The sequence below is a fragment of the Lingula anatina genome, chromosome 4 (genome assembly GCF_051362555.1).
Source record: "Lingula anatina isolate TDL-2025a chromosome 4, LinAna3.0, whole genome shotgun sequence".
Lineage (NCBI taxonomy): Eukaryota > Metazoa > Brachiopoda > Lingulata > Lingulida > Lingulidae > Lingula > Lingula anatina.
Window position 1 is genome coordinate 27,228,793 of NC_141770.1, and position 14,239 is coordinate 27,243,031.

The 14,239-nt window shown below is 39.0% G+C and overlaps 1 protein-coding gene across 1 annotated transcript; it reads right to left on the bottom strand.

Annotated features, from left to right (window-relative positions):
• Positions 1-5,177: 5,177 nt before the first annotated feature.
• LOC106159612 (complement C1q-like protein 4) lies at positions 5,178-7,052 on the bottom strand. Its single transcript, XM_013535927.2, has 2 exons — positions 6,571-7,052; positions 5,178-6,001 (listed from the first exon to the last, which is right to left on the bottom strand). The coding sequence occupies exons 1-2, from the start codon at positions 6,797-6,799 to the stop codon at positions 5,595-5,597; spliced, it is 636 nt and encodes a 211-aa protein (XP_013391381.1). The 5' UTR covers positions 6,800-7,052; the 3' UTR covers positions 5,178-5,594.
• Positions 7,053-14,239: the final 7,187 nt, after the last annotated feature.

The window sequence follows — 14,239 nt, forward strand, 5'->3', positions numbered from 1 at the left end:
ATTCTTCGAACAGAAAAGATATATCCAAAGTTTTTGTATTTTTTGCTTATCAAAGAACATTTAGTCCTGAGATGTACACGTGCGCAATACACGTGCTTGCCTTGTGCCAAATTTGACAGCTACACTGTATGCCCGATACCACTATAAGGGCTGCGCAATGGCTACACCAAATCAGTTTTTAAAGCAGAATGTTGCTTCTATTGTGGCACTGACCTTGGACTGCAAGATATTTTCAATTCAAACTTCGTCAGGCACTTTGCTTCTTGTCTCGTCTGCACGAGATAACTTCAGCGCTAGGCGGGAAAGGCAGCTCCAGGCGGCCAAACCTGTGACGTACGAGACTTATCACTTCCAAATATGGATCCAGGCGGACACAGCTGTGACGTGTGACTTCCAAATATGGAAGCGCCCCAGGCAAAATTTTGAAGAAGAACGCCCTCAGATTGTCGCTGTTCGTCAGAGCTAGTAAAAGCGACTCCATCACAAGGTATATATTTACAAGCTAGCTTTTACGTTTCTCTGACACTCAGGGTATTCCCAGGTCTCTTATTGCTGCGTAACGTAACCTCGACTCTTCCGCCGTTGTATGACGTCAGAATGGTTGCCGTAAAAAAGTAAGTGCCAGAAACGGGACAGGTGAAACGCCCGGATGTTGGGTCGTACGCGTTTCCAATGTTGGTGATGACGCCAGCAAACACTAGGTTGTCGTTCCTTTTAAGTTGAGGAGAAGTGGTAAGCCGTGCCGAAAATGCGACAGTAGGCACACCTGTAAAACAAAACAAGGTTTATGTAATAGAATAGGGTAATACAAGTGAGAACGTGCAGGCACAATGTGTATGGGAGAGAGAAACACAGAAAAAGAATAAGGGATGAATACAAAAAAGAGAGACAGAAGCAGAGGAAGAGGAAGACGTAGATCTTACCACATTTTGCAGTAGCGTTAATCAACATAATATCATTTTGTAGCCTTTCCAACCAGGTAAAGATAACGTTTCTGAAAGCCTCTAGACCCCGGACCCGTTCCTCCATTCCTTCTTCTTGTGAAGTACATGTAGAAACACAAACTAAAACAAGTAAGGGCACGAGAAAATAGCAACCCCAAGACATAACTGCACACTTGCTCCAATGGTACATGTGACAGACAGTAACGCAAAATTAGAACTGGCGAAACCGAAATCTCTTCTGCTTTAACTCCAGTTGCTCAATGTATTTATCAGCGTATTGCAGCCTATGTTTTTTCCTCTTTGAATAGGATGCTATTGCCATTGTTTTAAATTATTGTTTATTTTACATTCGACCCGGAAACAGTCAGTTAACAAAGGGATTATATATAACCTATATGCCTTACTGCCGACATGACCTACTAAGCACTTAAAACCGGAGACTTGAAACGAATGATACAAAATGATGGCACAGGATGTGTAGTTACAGGAACGTGCGCCAGAGCACGAAAATGTACATTGGCTGTTCTGTTGTATAGAGAAGAAAGGCAAAATATTCATTGTTGTATGTATACAGCTCAACTGTTTTATAATAAACGCAGAGAAAACGTAGTTACCACGTGGTCGACACGACCTCTAAACGCCCCGGTAAAGTTGCAGAAACGTGATAGTCACCTTCTCTTATAAACTTTCCGCATAAATGGTCGTCTTTCTGGACGTAGAGAAGCCACGGATATTGTGTTCTGACCATGCAGTAATGACGGTATATTATTGTGAAAACTAGATTCTTATACAAACTCTCTCAAACAGGTGAATTTATAGATATTCCTGTATAATATTCATTTTTCCCGTGCAGTCACTCCAGTAACCACAAAACCGTTTACTGCCAGAGGGTTATTAACAGAAATGTTTACACTTGATACAAAGTCTCGCTAACAAATTATTATTATTATGCCAGTTACGGAGGATTAAGGAAACAAATCCGTCAAAAAATTAAAATCGTGACAATTGAAAGTCTTAGCTGTTTTTTTCATGTGCAACAAACGAGTGCAAAAAAAACAATCATGTTAACAATCTGTTTCAATGAAGGGATCAAATGCATTTTCGTTTAAAAAAAATGGCACAAAAGGAAGGCTTCAACTGATTTTTATCCAATCAGGTATCCGGAAAATGTAGACCAGGCATTCCAGAGTGTCGGAGTTGGACCGTTCACGTGTTTCACCTGTAGGTAGACGATCTCCCCTTTCTCACACTTGGTGATTACCGAATTAGACCCTGTGTTATGATCATGGTAACTAGAAGCAAGGAGATACATCAGAGCAGTCCCGGGCTGTGTGCTTCTGCGCAGTACTGCCTCGATTCGTTCCCCGGATGTTGACGTTGAAATCGTTGCAGTAAAGAAGTAGATGCCGGTGTGGCAGGAGTGCACGTCCTCGTAACGCAAGTCCGCCCGGACACTAAGTCCTGGGAATGCAAGTCCTAGGGCATGCATTGCTAGGAATGGAAGTCCTAGGACATGCGTTACTAGGATTCAATGTCCGTAGGACGAAGGCTACCAAGTAATGTAAGTCCTACGTGAAGTAATGCACGTCCTAATGGGACGTGCGTGCCTAACATTTTAGTAACGCATGTCCTATATAGTTTACACCAAGGAATGACATGAATAAATAGATATAGAGACATACTAGTTTTAAAGATATAATAAACGTTTGCTTTATTCTATTTATATGACATTTTATCTTTATATTTTACAATGCTTTCCGATAGGCAGTTTATATGCATATTTATGAAGAAACAAAAACAATTCATTTATTTTATGTGTATTTTTCATCTAGTAAATGCATATTTTTGGCGTACTCCTCCCTCATTGCACAATATGTATGAGCCTGGTTTGCCCGATATTTTTTTAACAAAATAAGGCACCATCCAAAGGCATCCCTTATTTTCATCCTTTGAGGTATATATGCACAGTGTACCTGTATATTATTTCATGTCCTTTTCTACTGGGGTGTACCTTTTGTGTTTTGCGTCGAAATTCTTATTTTCTCTCCCTCTCTCTCTTTTTCAAAACCTTATTCCTATGAGAAAAATCACTTTACACAAAACACGAGATCTCCGTTCTTAGATTTATTTTTCGGTTTACACTCGCTGAAATAAAAAAAATCTCAAACTAGATGGAAATTTGCTCTTGGAAAGTATGGGCTAAGATTTAAGACAAATCAAGACAGTTTAGAAATTGAAAATTGCAATATATGTATATAATGTTCTGTAATAACCCTTTGCTATTTTGGTGCTTTGACACTTAAAAGACAAAACAAAAAAGTTGTAAATGTAATGAGAACGGAATTTCGAACACATATTAACACGTTCCACATATTAACACGTACCATTAAACATTTTGCTACAAGTAATAAATAGGGAGCAGGGGGGATAAGGTTATGTCAAAAGTAGGTCTCGAACCCATAGATGCAACAGAAGAATTCATGATTTCTTACCATGTAGTCTTGCACGCTAACCACTACACAGTAATGCTTCTTGAATTTGCTAGCACTGTCGAAAACGCAACACGTACAGGATCTGAAATATTAACAAAGATCGGAAAGAATGCTGCTGTTTTTTGTTGGTTTGAAATAATCGGGAAGATAATTTTAACCGGTTGTGTAATTTAATAATGCATTCCCCAGGTTATCCTTGTGTGTGCAGCAAACGTGTCGGGAAGCACGCATACTAAAGATCACCGTTGACAACTTATTTCCTGCGTTGCAATTCTCTCAACTAAAGCCATCGGCAGTGTTCACTCCCTTTATGGTAAGACATTTAAAATCTTAAGTATCTTTACTTTTCTTTACTTTGGTGAATATCTTATGATCATTTTTAGTTTTTCTCAAATAGCAACGTCAAAAAGTCATCATTTCTCTTAAAAGTGGACAGGCTCGGGTGAAGTCACAAACCTGGCTTTCCTATAGCAGTGCTAAGTTTACGGACTTCCCCCTCTAACCGCTCCAACAATAAGGCCACATTGGAATAAGAAGCTGCCAGGACGTTCACACGTTGGTTGATGTCGGCACTAGGTGGACAGCTGATCGGTGGGCAGTCCTGTCCAGTTGTAACAACCACAAGCCACGCCACAAAACCCAGACCAAATGCTGAAGATCCCACTGAATACATGTTGAGGCACTGTTCAACAAATTTAAGACCGGTTATTATCAATTGTCTTATCCAAATGATATCTCATTAAATAGTAAACGTACAAAAGTGAGTATGGAATTTTGTGCAACGATAACAGTCGTGTAATATTAATTGTAAAACCTATATGCACACAGTGTCTTATAATTTGCAAGGTGCATTGTAACACTGCCGCGTTCATTTTAGTGACCGCTGACAGAAGTCTTGACCACGACCCTGATATCACCTCGCTATCAGCATCTAACATCGCCACACATTTGTCGTTTCCAACCGGTGATAAAATGAACCGAACCCAAGCTCATCAACCCCCTCACATATTGCAGAACGAAAGATCTACAGTCATGTAGACGCTGTCGTCCGACTACCATTTAACCCCTTAATTATATTCTGATAATATTGCAATAATTAGTCAGTCTATTCAATGAAACGTATACCACTTTATTCCAACATATTATCATGTATCTACAGTACCAGTGATGGCTAAGGGAGAGGTACCATTCAGCAAACATCTCTTGGTCGAATTTTATATAGAGTAACTTAACTTACATGGCCACTCCACGGAAAGGTAAATAAATATCTGAATCTCATCGATGACGCGTACATTTGTGTAATATTGTTATTCCCATTTGCACATCCCTCATTATATCCGCTGTTTTATATACAACACTACCCTTCAGTACGAAAATATGTCAACAGTAAATGAAAGGGGTGAAAATTATACAGATATGCAAATATGCTAGACAGCAACGTCTGTTAACAGCTCGCTTCTGCAGTTTCCCATATTCAAATGCCTGCTCAAATATTTATTTTTTCATAATGCATTACAACCATAAAAATTGAGTAACCTGTCAAATAACACGTACAATGAGAGAGAGACAAGAAAGAGGGAAGGGGAAGAGAAATGGTAGGTAGTCACCGGTCGAATGGTCATTAAATGTTTGTTCGTTTATTTTTTTAAATCCAATGCTCCATGCAGGTCTTAATGGCTCGCGACACAGATAAGTGTGTAGAGTTCCCTTTAAATATAGACAAAATAAGCAAAGACTGATGTTTATACGAATTGCTTTAATACACTGAAGAGCCAACATACACTAAGCGATCCCAAACCAATTTACTTTTCAAACGACACCATAAATCAAATAAAAACAAACATGCGGTAAAGATATGCAGGCCTTGTCAATTTCGCCATTTTGTTCATTTAATAAAGCACATTTATTGCGCATGCACAAACATCTGATTTCTGAGCTGTCCTAGTAGCAATACTGCTAATACGGAGGAGAACTTGAGAGTTCTTCTAAGCAATGAAGGTGAAATAAAAAAGTCTCAGCTGGCTTTAAAGGTGCAGAAACAGTGAATAGGAAAAATTAATCCAACAATTCTAAATATCTGTTACTGTTTAAGGATTGCAAGCTCATGAATTTTCACATCAGGCAAAATGAAGTACGAAAGGAAGGCTTCAATATATTTTCATCCAATCAGGTATCCGGAAAATGTAGACCAGGCATACCAGAGAGTCGGAGTTGGGCCTGTCACGTGAATCGCCTGGAGGTGGACAGTCTCCCCTTTCTCACACCTGGTGATTACCGAATTGGACCCAGTGTTATGATCATCGTGGCTCGCAGCAAGGACATACATCAGAAAAGCATCGGGCTGTGTGCTTCTGCGCAGTTCGGCCGCAATTCGTTCCCCGGTTGTTGACGTTGAAATCGTTGCCGTAAAGAAGTAGCTGCCGGAAAACGGGCAAGTGAATCGTCCCGACATTGCGTTGTATGCATTACCAACGTTAGTGATAACCTTTTCAAAATTCAAGACATCGCTTGTTTTAACGACCCTTGAATGTTCAAGTGCTGCCGAGAACGCAACACGTGGGGAATCTGAAATGTAAATAAAGATAAAAAAAATCAATTCATCCTGATGTATTTCACTAGAGTTTATAAGGTTTGCAACAAAAGGAAAGGATGTTTTAAGTTTATCTAATGTAATTATTCATTTCCCCATGCTTGTCTACATATTGAACATATAACTACAGATCTAAGAGTTGTGCGCTTTTTCTCAATGGTCACATGGCCCCAGGCATTTTAAACACTTATCTTTTGATAAGATGCATTATTTATATATTATATATGTTCACAATTTAAATGATAAGAAATTTCATAGATGTGGAACCGGTCCAATTGAAGTCTAGTCATAACCTTCAAACCTGTATGCTTAAAAGCTATTGTTGATATATATAGTTTCGTCTATTTCACAAATGTAATTCGTATGAGCTCTCTTTGTAGTGGCATGTTGTTTACATTCAAAGTACGGATCTTAATTTAATGAATATTGCATTATAAATGCTTACATTTTGTAATATGTTAACACCAAAATACAAGCTTTTTTTTTTATATTATTCGAACATATTAAAAGCGGATGTCAACATTTCACGGTTAAAGTCACAAACCTGGATTTCCTATAGCGGTGCTCAGTTGACGGACTTCCCTCTCTAACCGCTCCAACAACAAGGCCACGTTGGAATAAGAAGCTGCAAGGACATTCACACGCTGGTTGATATCGGCACTAGGTGGACAGCTGACCGGTGGGCAGTCCTGTCCAGTTGTTACAACCACAAGCCACGCCACAATACCCAGACCAAATGCTGAAGATCCCACTGAATACATTCTGCGGCACATGAGATACGCCTTTGCCTGGTTATTTATATATTAGAATGTTCTTTCATTAAACAGTAGTATGACCAAAAGTGAATTGACAACTGCGGCACCTGTAACTTGTTTTATAGACCGCTGACGGAAATGTTCACCACGTCCCAGACAAAACAGCATAAACAGCCGCCGTCCACGCCACCCCGCTATCGGCATCTAAAGGCACACTGCCTCTATCGTTTCCAAGCAGCGGCGCAATGGACCCGAGCAAGCTCACTTGTAGTAAGTTTGTTGAACAGGAGATACTGGAATTCAGCAGTCATTATAAGAATGATTCACACCAGAGACACGTGGGTTATTGGTAATAGATTGACAATCTTGACAAAGCTCTCGACAGTCAGAGGGTGTGCTCACATTGAAACTATCACACTAGGTAGTTCTAACTAACTTCGGGGAATTCTCGTTGAATGTAATCAGATTAAAGATTATCTTGCCTTCTCTTGTGTCCAAGGTACTTGTAAAATTGCAGCTTTTCTGTATTTTATTTAATGCCAGAATTTTGGGCGTTTTAATGTTTAAACTAAGTGTATGCAACGGGAGTCCCTGCGGAGCTAGTTAGAACTACCTAGCATGTTAGTTTCACTGTGAACGCAACCTAATATTTCGTTAAGATAAGGCCATAGCTTGTGTGTTCCACGACTAGAGATACGAAATACCTAGTGTCCCATGCAGGGCTTACTGAATATCGATAAGAATATTTTACATCGCAAATACTTCGCAATACTACACAGTGCTGTCATGAAATAAACGGATATGCTGTTATAGGTGCCACTTTTTCAACTTATGAATACCTACATAATTAACTATTCAGAATATACATTGAAACCCACGTGGTGAAGAATATGCTCGCAGTAAAAAACAACCAGAAAAAAAGTCGATCAAACACGCTGGCAATACATTGCCATTCTTCTCTGTATTTCTGGCTGTTCTCTGCACTTGTGGCGCAGATTGCCTCGTTACTGTCAGTGCTGAGATCCTTTACAGCAGATCCTGCCACTGAAGCTTTCCCCAGAGAGCTTTCTTGGGTTTCAGTGCAACCATCCTGCACTAGATATGTACTGCGCATGCAAAACACGGGCGCCAATACTTTCTTTCCAAACTGAAAGGGTAAAGTATATTCTGAGTAGGTATATGTAGCTTGGCTTTTAAGGTGCATATAATTACAGGCAAAACTGACTATAGTGACGAACCAGTAGGTTGATACAGTAGGTCACGTGACGTCCTAGCATATCTGAGTCACCCCCCCCCCTTTATTTTCTGAAATATTTCCTTAATAAAACAGTAGAAAAACGAAATAAGACAAAACACACTATTTTCTTCACATGTGCCCGCATATATTGTACGACATTAGCTCTGCTTCGCTATACGCAATTCACTTTTTCTATTCACTACTGTATTCCTTGCAACCCCCCTCCCTCAACAAAATGTCTAAGATGATACAAGTGCATAGTCAAGTAGATAAGCATTGCAGGTATCTTTTTTAAACCAGCAGCTACAGCTCTATATGAAGGCAATATGACAACGTACTAGTAGAACATGTTGACTGCGCATGCGTTGCCACCTCACCTTGCTGAGCCACCGTGGCACGGGGGTGCAGTTCTCCGCCATTCTTGTCGTGCCAATCATGACCATCATCGTAACAGTCACGAGAATCAGATTTAAGATGAAGAAAGAAACTGAAAAGCACGAGATAGTCCACTTTCGATACATAAACATAGCACAATTAGCAGCAGAATGTAGGGCGAGTCAAATAGTGAAATTTCAAAGATTTTGCATGAGCTTACTATGTTTTATTCCTACTTCTACATTAACTGTAATCTCACGTTTATTTAGATTAGTTATTTTACACATGCAGTTACCTGATTAAACCAAATTGTCGGAATTGTGCCTAATAAATGACAGCAATACTTTGATAAATGTGGGTTTACAACATTTTACCATGGGGACTGCTATACAGTTACTCATGTAGATAATGTTTACTATGTAAGCTCACCAACTAAAGGAATTCTTCCACCTCCCCCCGGCAGGATTCCGACCAAAACCAGTAGGCTCACACAGAGACACGTCCATATGGCCATTCCTAGAACCAAACAAGTAATTGTGTGAATCGCATGTCATACAAGTACATGCGAATAATGTGGAATGAACACGTTTTGTAGTACTATTCTAAGTTGAAAGTGTTAAATAATTTTTCTATGATCACTAAAATGAGGTAAAGACTGATTTGAGACATTAATAGCTATGTATTCATTGGTAGAAATATATAACACACACAGTCTACATACCCATAGACATTTTATCCGTGAAGCTAGGTGGGATCCAAAACATGGCCAGAGTAAGGAATGTAAGGAGAGCCGAAGGTAGCAAGATTGCAACAGAAAAGAAGGAAAAGTTTCGACGAATGTTTATGTTAAGTGCAAGGACAGTGGTTGTGGTTTCACTTTCGTTATCATAATAGTTAATGGTGGAGTGATTTAGACTAGTGACGTCCCATTCTGAAGAGGGAAGCAAGCTGTCTTTAGTGTTATCTATTGGTGACTTTGGTTTCCAATACATGTACGCGTCTGGCAGTGTAGGAGAGAAGAAATAAAGTGTACATGACTGTGAATCGAATGGATAGGTGTAAACATCTACTCCGCATGTAGTGGACACGCGGCGATACGGCATCCATAAGACGGCGCCCCTGGATGATAGTCTGCACGTGGCGGCTTCCCCAGACGAGGCACTGTAGAGCAACGGGTTGTCGTCTGCGCTGCACAAGAAAAAAGTGCGGCATTAAACACTGAAATGGCACTCGCATATTAGAATTCTAAATACATGCTTATGAAATAGTCTCGTCACAATTAAAATATGTAAAACGAGCCTGAGGATCTTGCAAAGTACTTCTTTTTACAACGAAAAAACACTCTATATCTACTATTAACTTGTTATTCTCCACATTGCTTTCCTTATCCCCCACTGATTCCCAAATGTTGACATTTGTGTTTTTATTATGCCTTAAAATAACAGAATATTCAGCATTTTTTGAATACCTATATGAAATTGACAGTGCGAAGGTAATGGGTGCAGCACTTACCTGTTCCAGATAAGTATGTCCGGCTTCCAGACCATGTGTAAGGGTAAGGCTATCATTGTAATATTGCCGAACTCCGCCGGGTTCCACGTGAGTCTATAGTCCGTCCATTGCTGCAGGAGATTACATGCAGACTAGTTATAGTACTATTAACACGTGTGTGTGCGTGCGCATTCGTGTGTGTGTGTTTGTAAACACATTTTGAAGTCAACATTTAATTTTTTTCAAGTGACACCTTTAATCACCTATTAGTATTTTTATATTAGTGCACTGGTATTTTATTCTTAATTTCACAGATCAACAATGGTTGGCGATTTTACATTTTGCTATATCTTCATGTTTGAATTTGTGATACTGTTTCACTAGACGGATAGGTTATTATTATCAAGTTTCAAAATAACAATTTTAATTTAAAAAAACAGTTTGTGTTTGAACCCCTTGGGCAAGCATGGTTATTAATTATTGTTAGTAATTTCACAAAATGATACTTTCCAGACCTATATTCCACTTTGAGTGTACACTTTGCCCAGAGTAAACCGACTGTCAGATGAAATTAAGCAAACAAGACTATCAAATCTTTCACTGTTAATTGAATCATAGTAATCGTCATGTATTTCAACACTACCGTCTTTAAGCCCTGTTTTATCTGCAGTCAAGTTAATTTAATGCTTTTTATATTGGTAATAAAATTACTTTAGCTAATCTTGATCTGAGCTCACCTTTACTTGATATAATTACTGTATGTTAGAGATCACTCACCAGAAGAAAAAACATTCTAGATGCAAGGGTCTCATGAACTTCGTCCTTAATTGAAAATTAAAATAAGAAAAAGAAAAAAACTATATCCAATTATTAGGATATGTTTATTAAATTCGTGTTCATATGTTCATTTTGATTGACTATTAATGTGTGCCAGGTGCTTTGACAAATATCCAAAATTAGATTAGATTAATACAAGATAAGTGTAAATTTTTTTTTCAAGATTAGTCTGTTATACATGCACCGATGTAAAACGGGGTCAGTAATTACCGTTTACTTTATTAGTACATGCACATACGCGTATGTAATTCTCGCACCACAACATGTGTTACGTGTCACATGAAACAGCGCGAGAAATTGTCTGCATGAACATTAAAACCAGGTAGATACGATATTTGTGTTAAGATGTTCGAAGTAACAACAAACCTACACTCACCAAGTAAAATATTGAGCTGACTGTAATTTCAATGCTAATCGCTAGAGGTCCTCCATCCGCTGGAAGTGGCATAGAGAAGTGGTCTGTCTTGTTCATGACATATTTTACCAGGTCACTCATGTCTGGGTGACCCTGCGTAGCTGACAGAAATAACAAATGTACTTATTGTTATGATAACGATTTTGTGGTCAAAATCGATCACTTATTCTAAACTATACTGGATTTCTATGCAAAGTGTAATATGCTCAGGCACACGAGAGCCTGCATTCGTTTTCGATTGCGGGACCAGTTTTTTGTTGTGATAAACTGACATGTGTCATCTGCGATTTGAACTCGTGACTTGCCGTTACCATGGTTTGCCGATGGGTTGGTATTTTTTGCCACCAAGCACGCTAGCGACTGCGCCGTGACTGACCCGCACAACCAACGAACGTACGAGTTTCCTCTTATAGTAATCAACCGCGATTTTTAGAAATCATTTCAAGCAAGGGTTCGAACACTCATATAAGTGTTAAGGTGTTAAGTGTCCAAGGTGCAGGAGTTACCACGGAGCCAGAGAAGCTTCGTTAGAAGAGGTCGGATCAAATGGAAACTTTCTACTTTCTCACAGAGAGGTCAAGTTTGGCTGTACATGTATATATCTGCCATAACAATCAATAGTTCTGAGTCGTACATAGATATACTTCATCCAGCGCATCGCCAGTCTGCGAACATGGAATTATCATCAACGTTGTTAAAGTTCATCACGTAGGGTACTGTATATCAGTTCTGGTCAGTAGTGGTCAAAAGACTACAGGCATTGTCCGTGTCACTTTACTACTGTGACGTCATTACATACATATAGTGATATTCTTTTTAGGCTAGTCTTAGTATGACCATATTAAAGAATATTTTTTGCAAAAAAAGGAATCCATATTTCGGCAACGCCAGCAACAGAAGATGTTGACACCCAGAAATAAGCATAAAATTCCTGCAGTTCAAAAATTATTCACAAAACAAAGTACATATTAAATGTCAATATCGCATGTTCTCAAATGGTGTTACTGTTGCACCGCACATATAAAATAACAGTCAAAAGTTAAACTGTCATTTTAATACCTATACGCTTACAGAATATTTTTGCCAAAAAGGAATCCATATTTCGGCAACGCCAGCAGAGAACATGTTGACATCCGTAAATAAGCATATATAAAATAACCGTCAAGATTTAAAGTTTCATTTAAATATCTGTAAAATTTGGAGAAAATTGTTAAAATATAACAGTTACCTAAACTGAATGTTATGTGAGTATATGAATATTACCTGAGAGTAGATAAATCGCTGTGAGGATTCTTAGCAATCTCATTCTTGGGAACGTCTATCTCACCGTCGTTTAAAGTCTCAAGGGAAAATCAACATGCAAAGCTTCAAGCTTCTGCGCCGCGGTTATATTGTCAGTGGAGGTTTATTGTACGCAACCCTATTCCTTTCCCTCGAAGCTAGATCAAACACTCGTGGCCTATCATTTTATGATGAGTCAAAAGACAATATCATTCAGACTTTGGATTGTTTTTAACGAAAGATATTAAGTGTATAATCATTTGGAAGGTTATATAATGCGTCACTTTGCGTAAATCGATCAACAAATTATTAACCAAATTAAAGTCGATACCTTCCATTAGATATCTCACTATGGTAAATACCTAAGTGATTTACTTCACCGTCTGTCTTGTTCAGAAAAAGTTTACCTTTGGCGCGGTCGATGCTGTTGGTGCCGGACGTGCATTTTAATGCCGTTTACACCGGACTTGCCACCGCTCAGAGAACGATTTTGGCCAATTATCGATCTCCATTAGCCGCCTGGACTTACACTGGGGTTACCAGGTGGCATCCAAGAAACAGTCTCCAAAGCCATCTCTCTTGGTCTCCATCACGCTTTATCGAAAGGGCTATATTTGTATGGAACCGACCACAACTCTGTGACCATCGCCAGGGGGCGTCACTGTGGCGTTACAGCGTCTCACAAATCTCAAGACAGTCCCTCTCCACTGGGTGACATAGGTAAAACATGTCACTCAAGTTGCTCGCAATGAGCCAGTGTCTGGTTGCCCAGCGTTTGAGGAATGTTTTACCCCAGCGCCTTTCCGAGAACTCGAAGTTTGGTGTAAACGCGAATAGGCGAACAAAACAACCGAGACTTGTAAAATGTGATAATCATGGCTGAGGCGTGGTATATCACTTGTGACATCAATGTAAGCGAATGTTTGGGAAATGGTGACCAAGAAGTTATATATGAGAGTTTCAGAGAAAATAATAAAATGCCGTTCTACAACAGCAGGGCTTCAAGTTTCTATAATGTCCTATGTTCCCTATTTTTGAGATTTTAGATGAAAACTGTACGTACCATGCACTGGCTTTCTAAGGTTGAAGTTTGCTTTTTGATTATTGCTTAATGGACTACTAGAAAACAAAGCCACGTGTTCACCAGGATGGTTTGAGGGTGTTGAGGGTGAGCCAATTAAGCCTTCTTTATTATTTATAAATTACATTTCTGTTTCTTTTGCTTAGTCACTGAAGCCGATACCTTGAAATTCTATCAAAACTTCTCACCAAAACCACATGCACGATAGTGTACGTTATCATGTTAATTCCGCACATCATCACAGTGTCTGGGGTCGCTTCTTGTGTCTGTCTATTGCCATTTCCTATGACATCAAATAACCCATTGAAAGATCAGAGAGAGAGAGGGGGGAGGGGCGTATGCAAATCAACTTCTTGCGATCGCCACTGTAATGACCTCTCTGCGTGTCTGGTATATGTTACATTTTTATCGGGCACGGCGGTTCAGGAAATTATTAACGTTTATATTTTAATTTTTTTTTTTTTTTGACAAATCCAAATTTCTCTCCTTATCTGTTACATCTGTGCAACATTATTTTATTTTGTTTTGAATATTATTGTCTTTTTGTTGTTGATGATGGTAATATATTTTGAATAAAATGAGTCCAGGGTCCAGCTAAATATGCTGTTTTATTATTTCAATAAACAACTTCTTCACATATGTTTGTATTATAGAAAGACCTAGTATACAGCAACAATGCAAAGATGAACCTTTTTTCGTAGTTGCGCTATATGATATTGCTATTAAGTGGTGGGCGTTGAC

Excerpts from the sequence above, each read along its gene's own strand:
- LOC106159612 (XM_013535927.2), bottom strand. The coding sequence starts at position 6,799 with ATGTGCCGCAGAATGTATTCAGTGGGATCTTCAGCATTTGGTCTGGGT. Across the intron at positions 6,002-6,570 it reads CACCGCTATAGGAAATCCAG|ATTCCCCACGTGTTGCGTTC; the intron begins GTTTGTGACTTT and ends TTTACATTTCAG.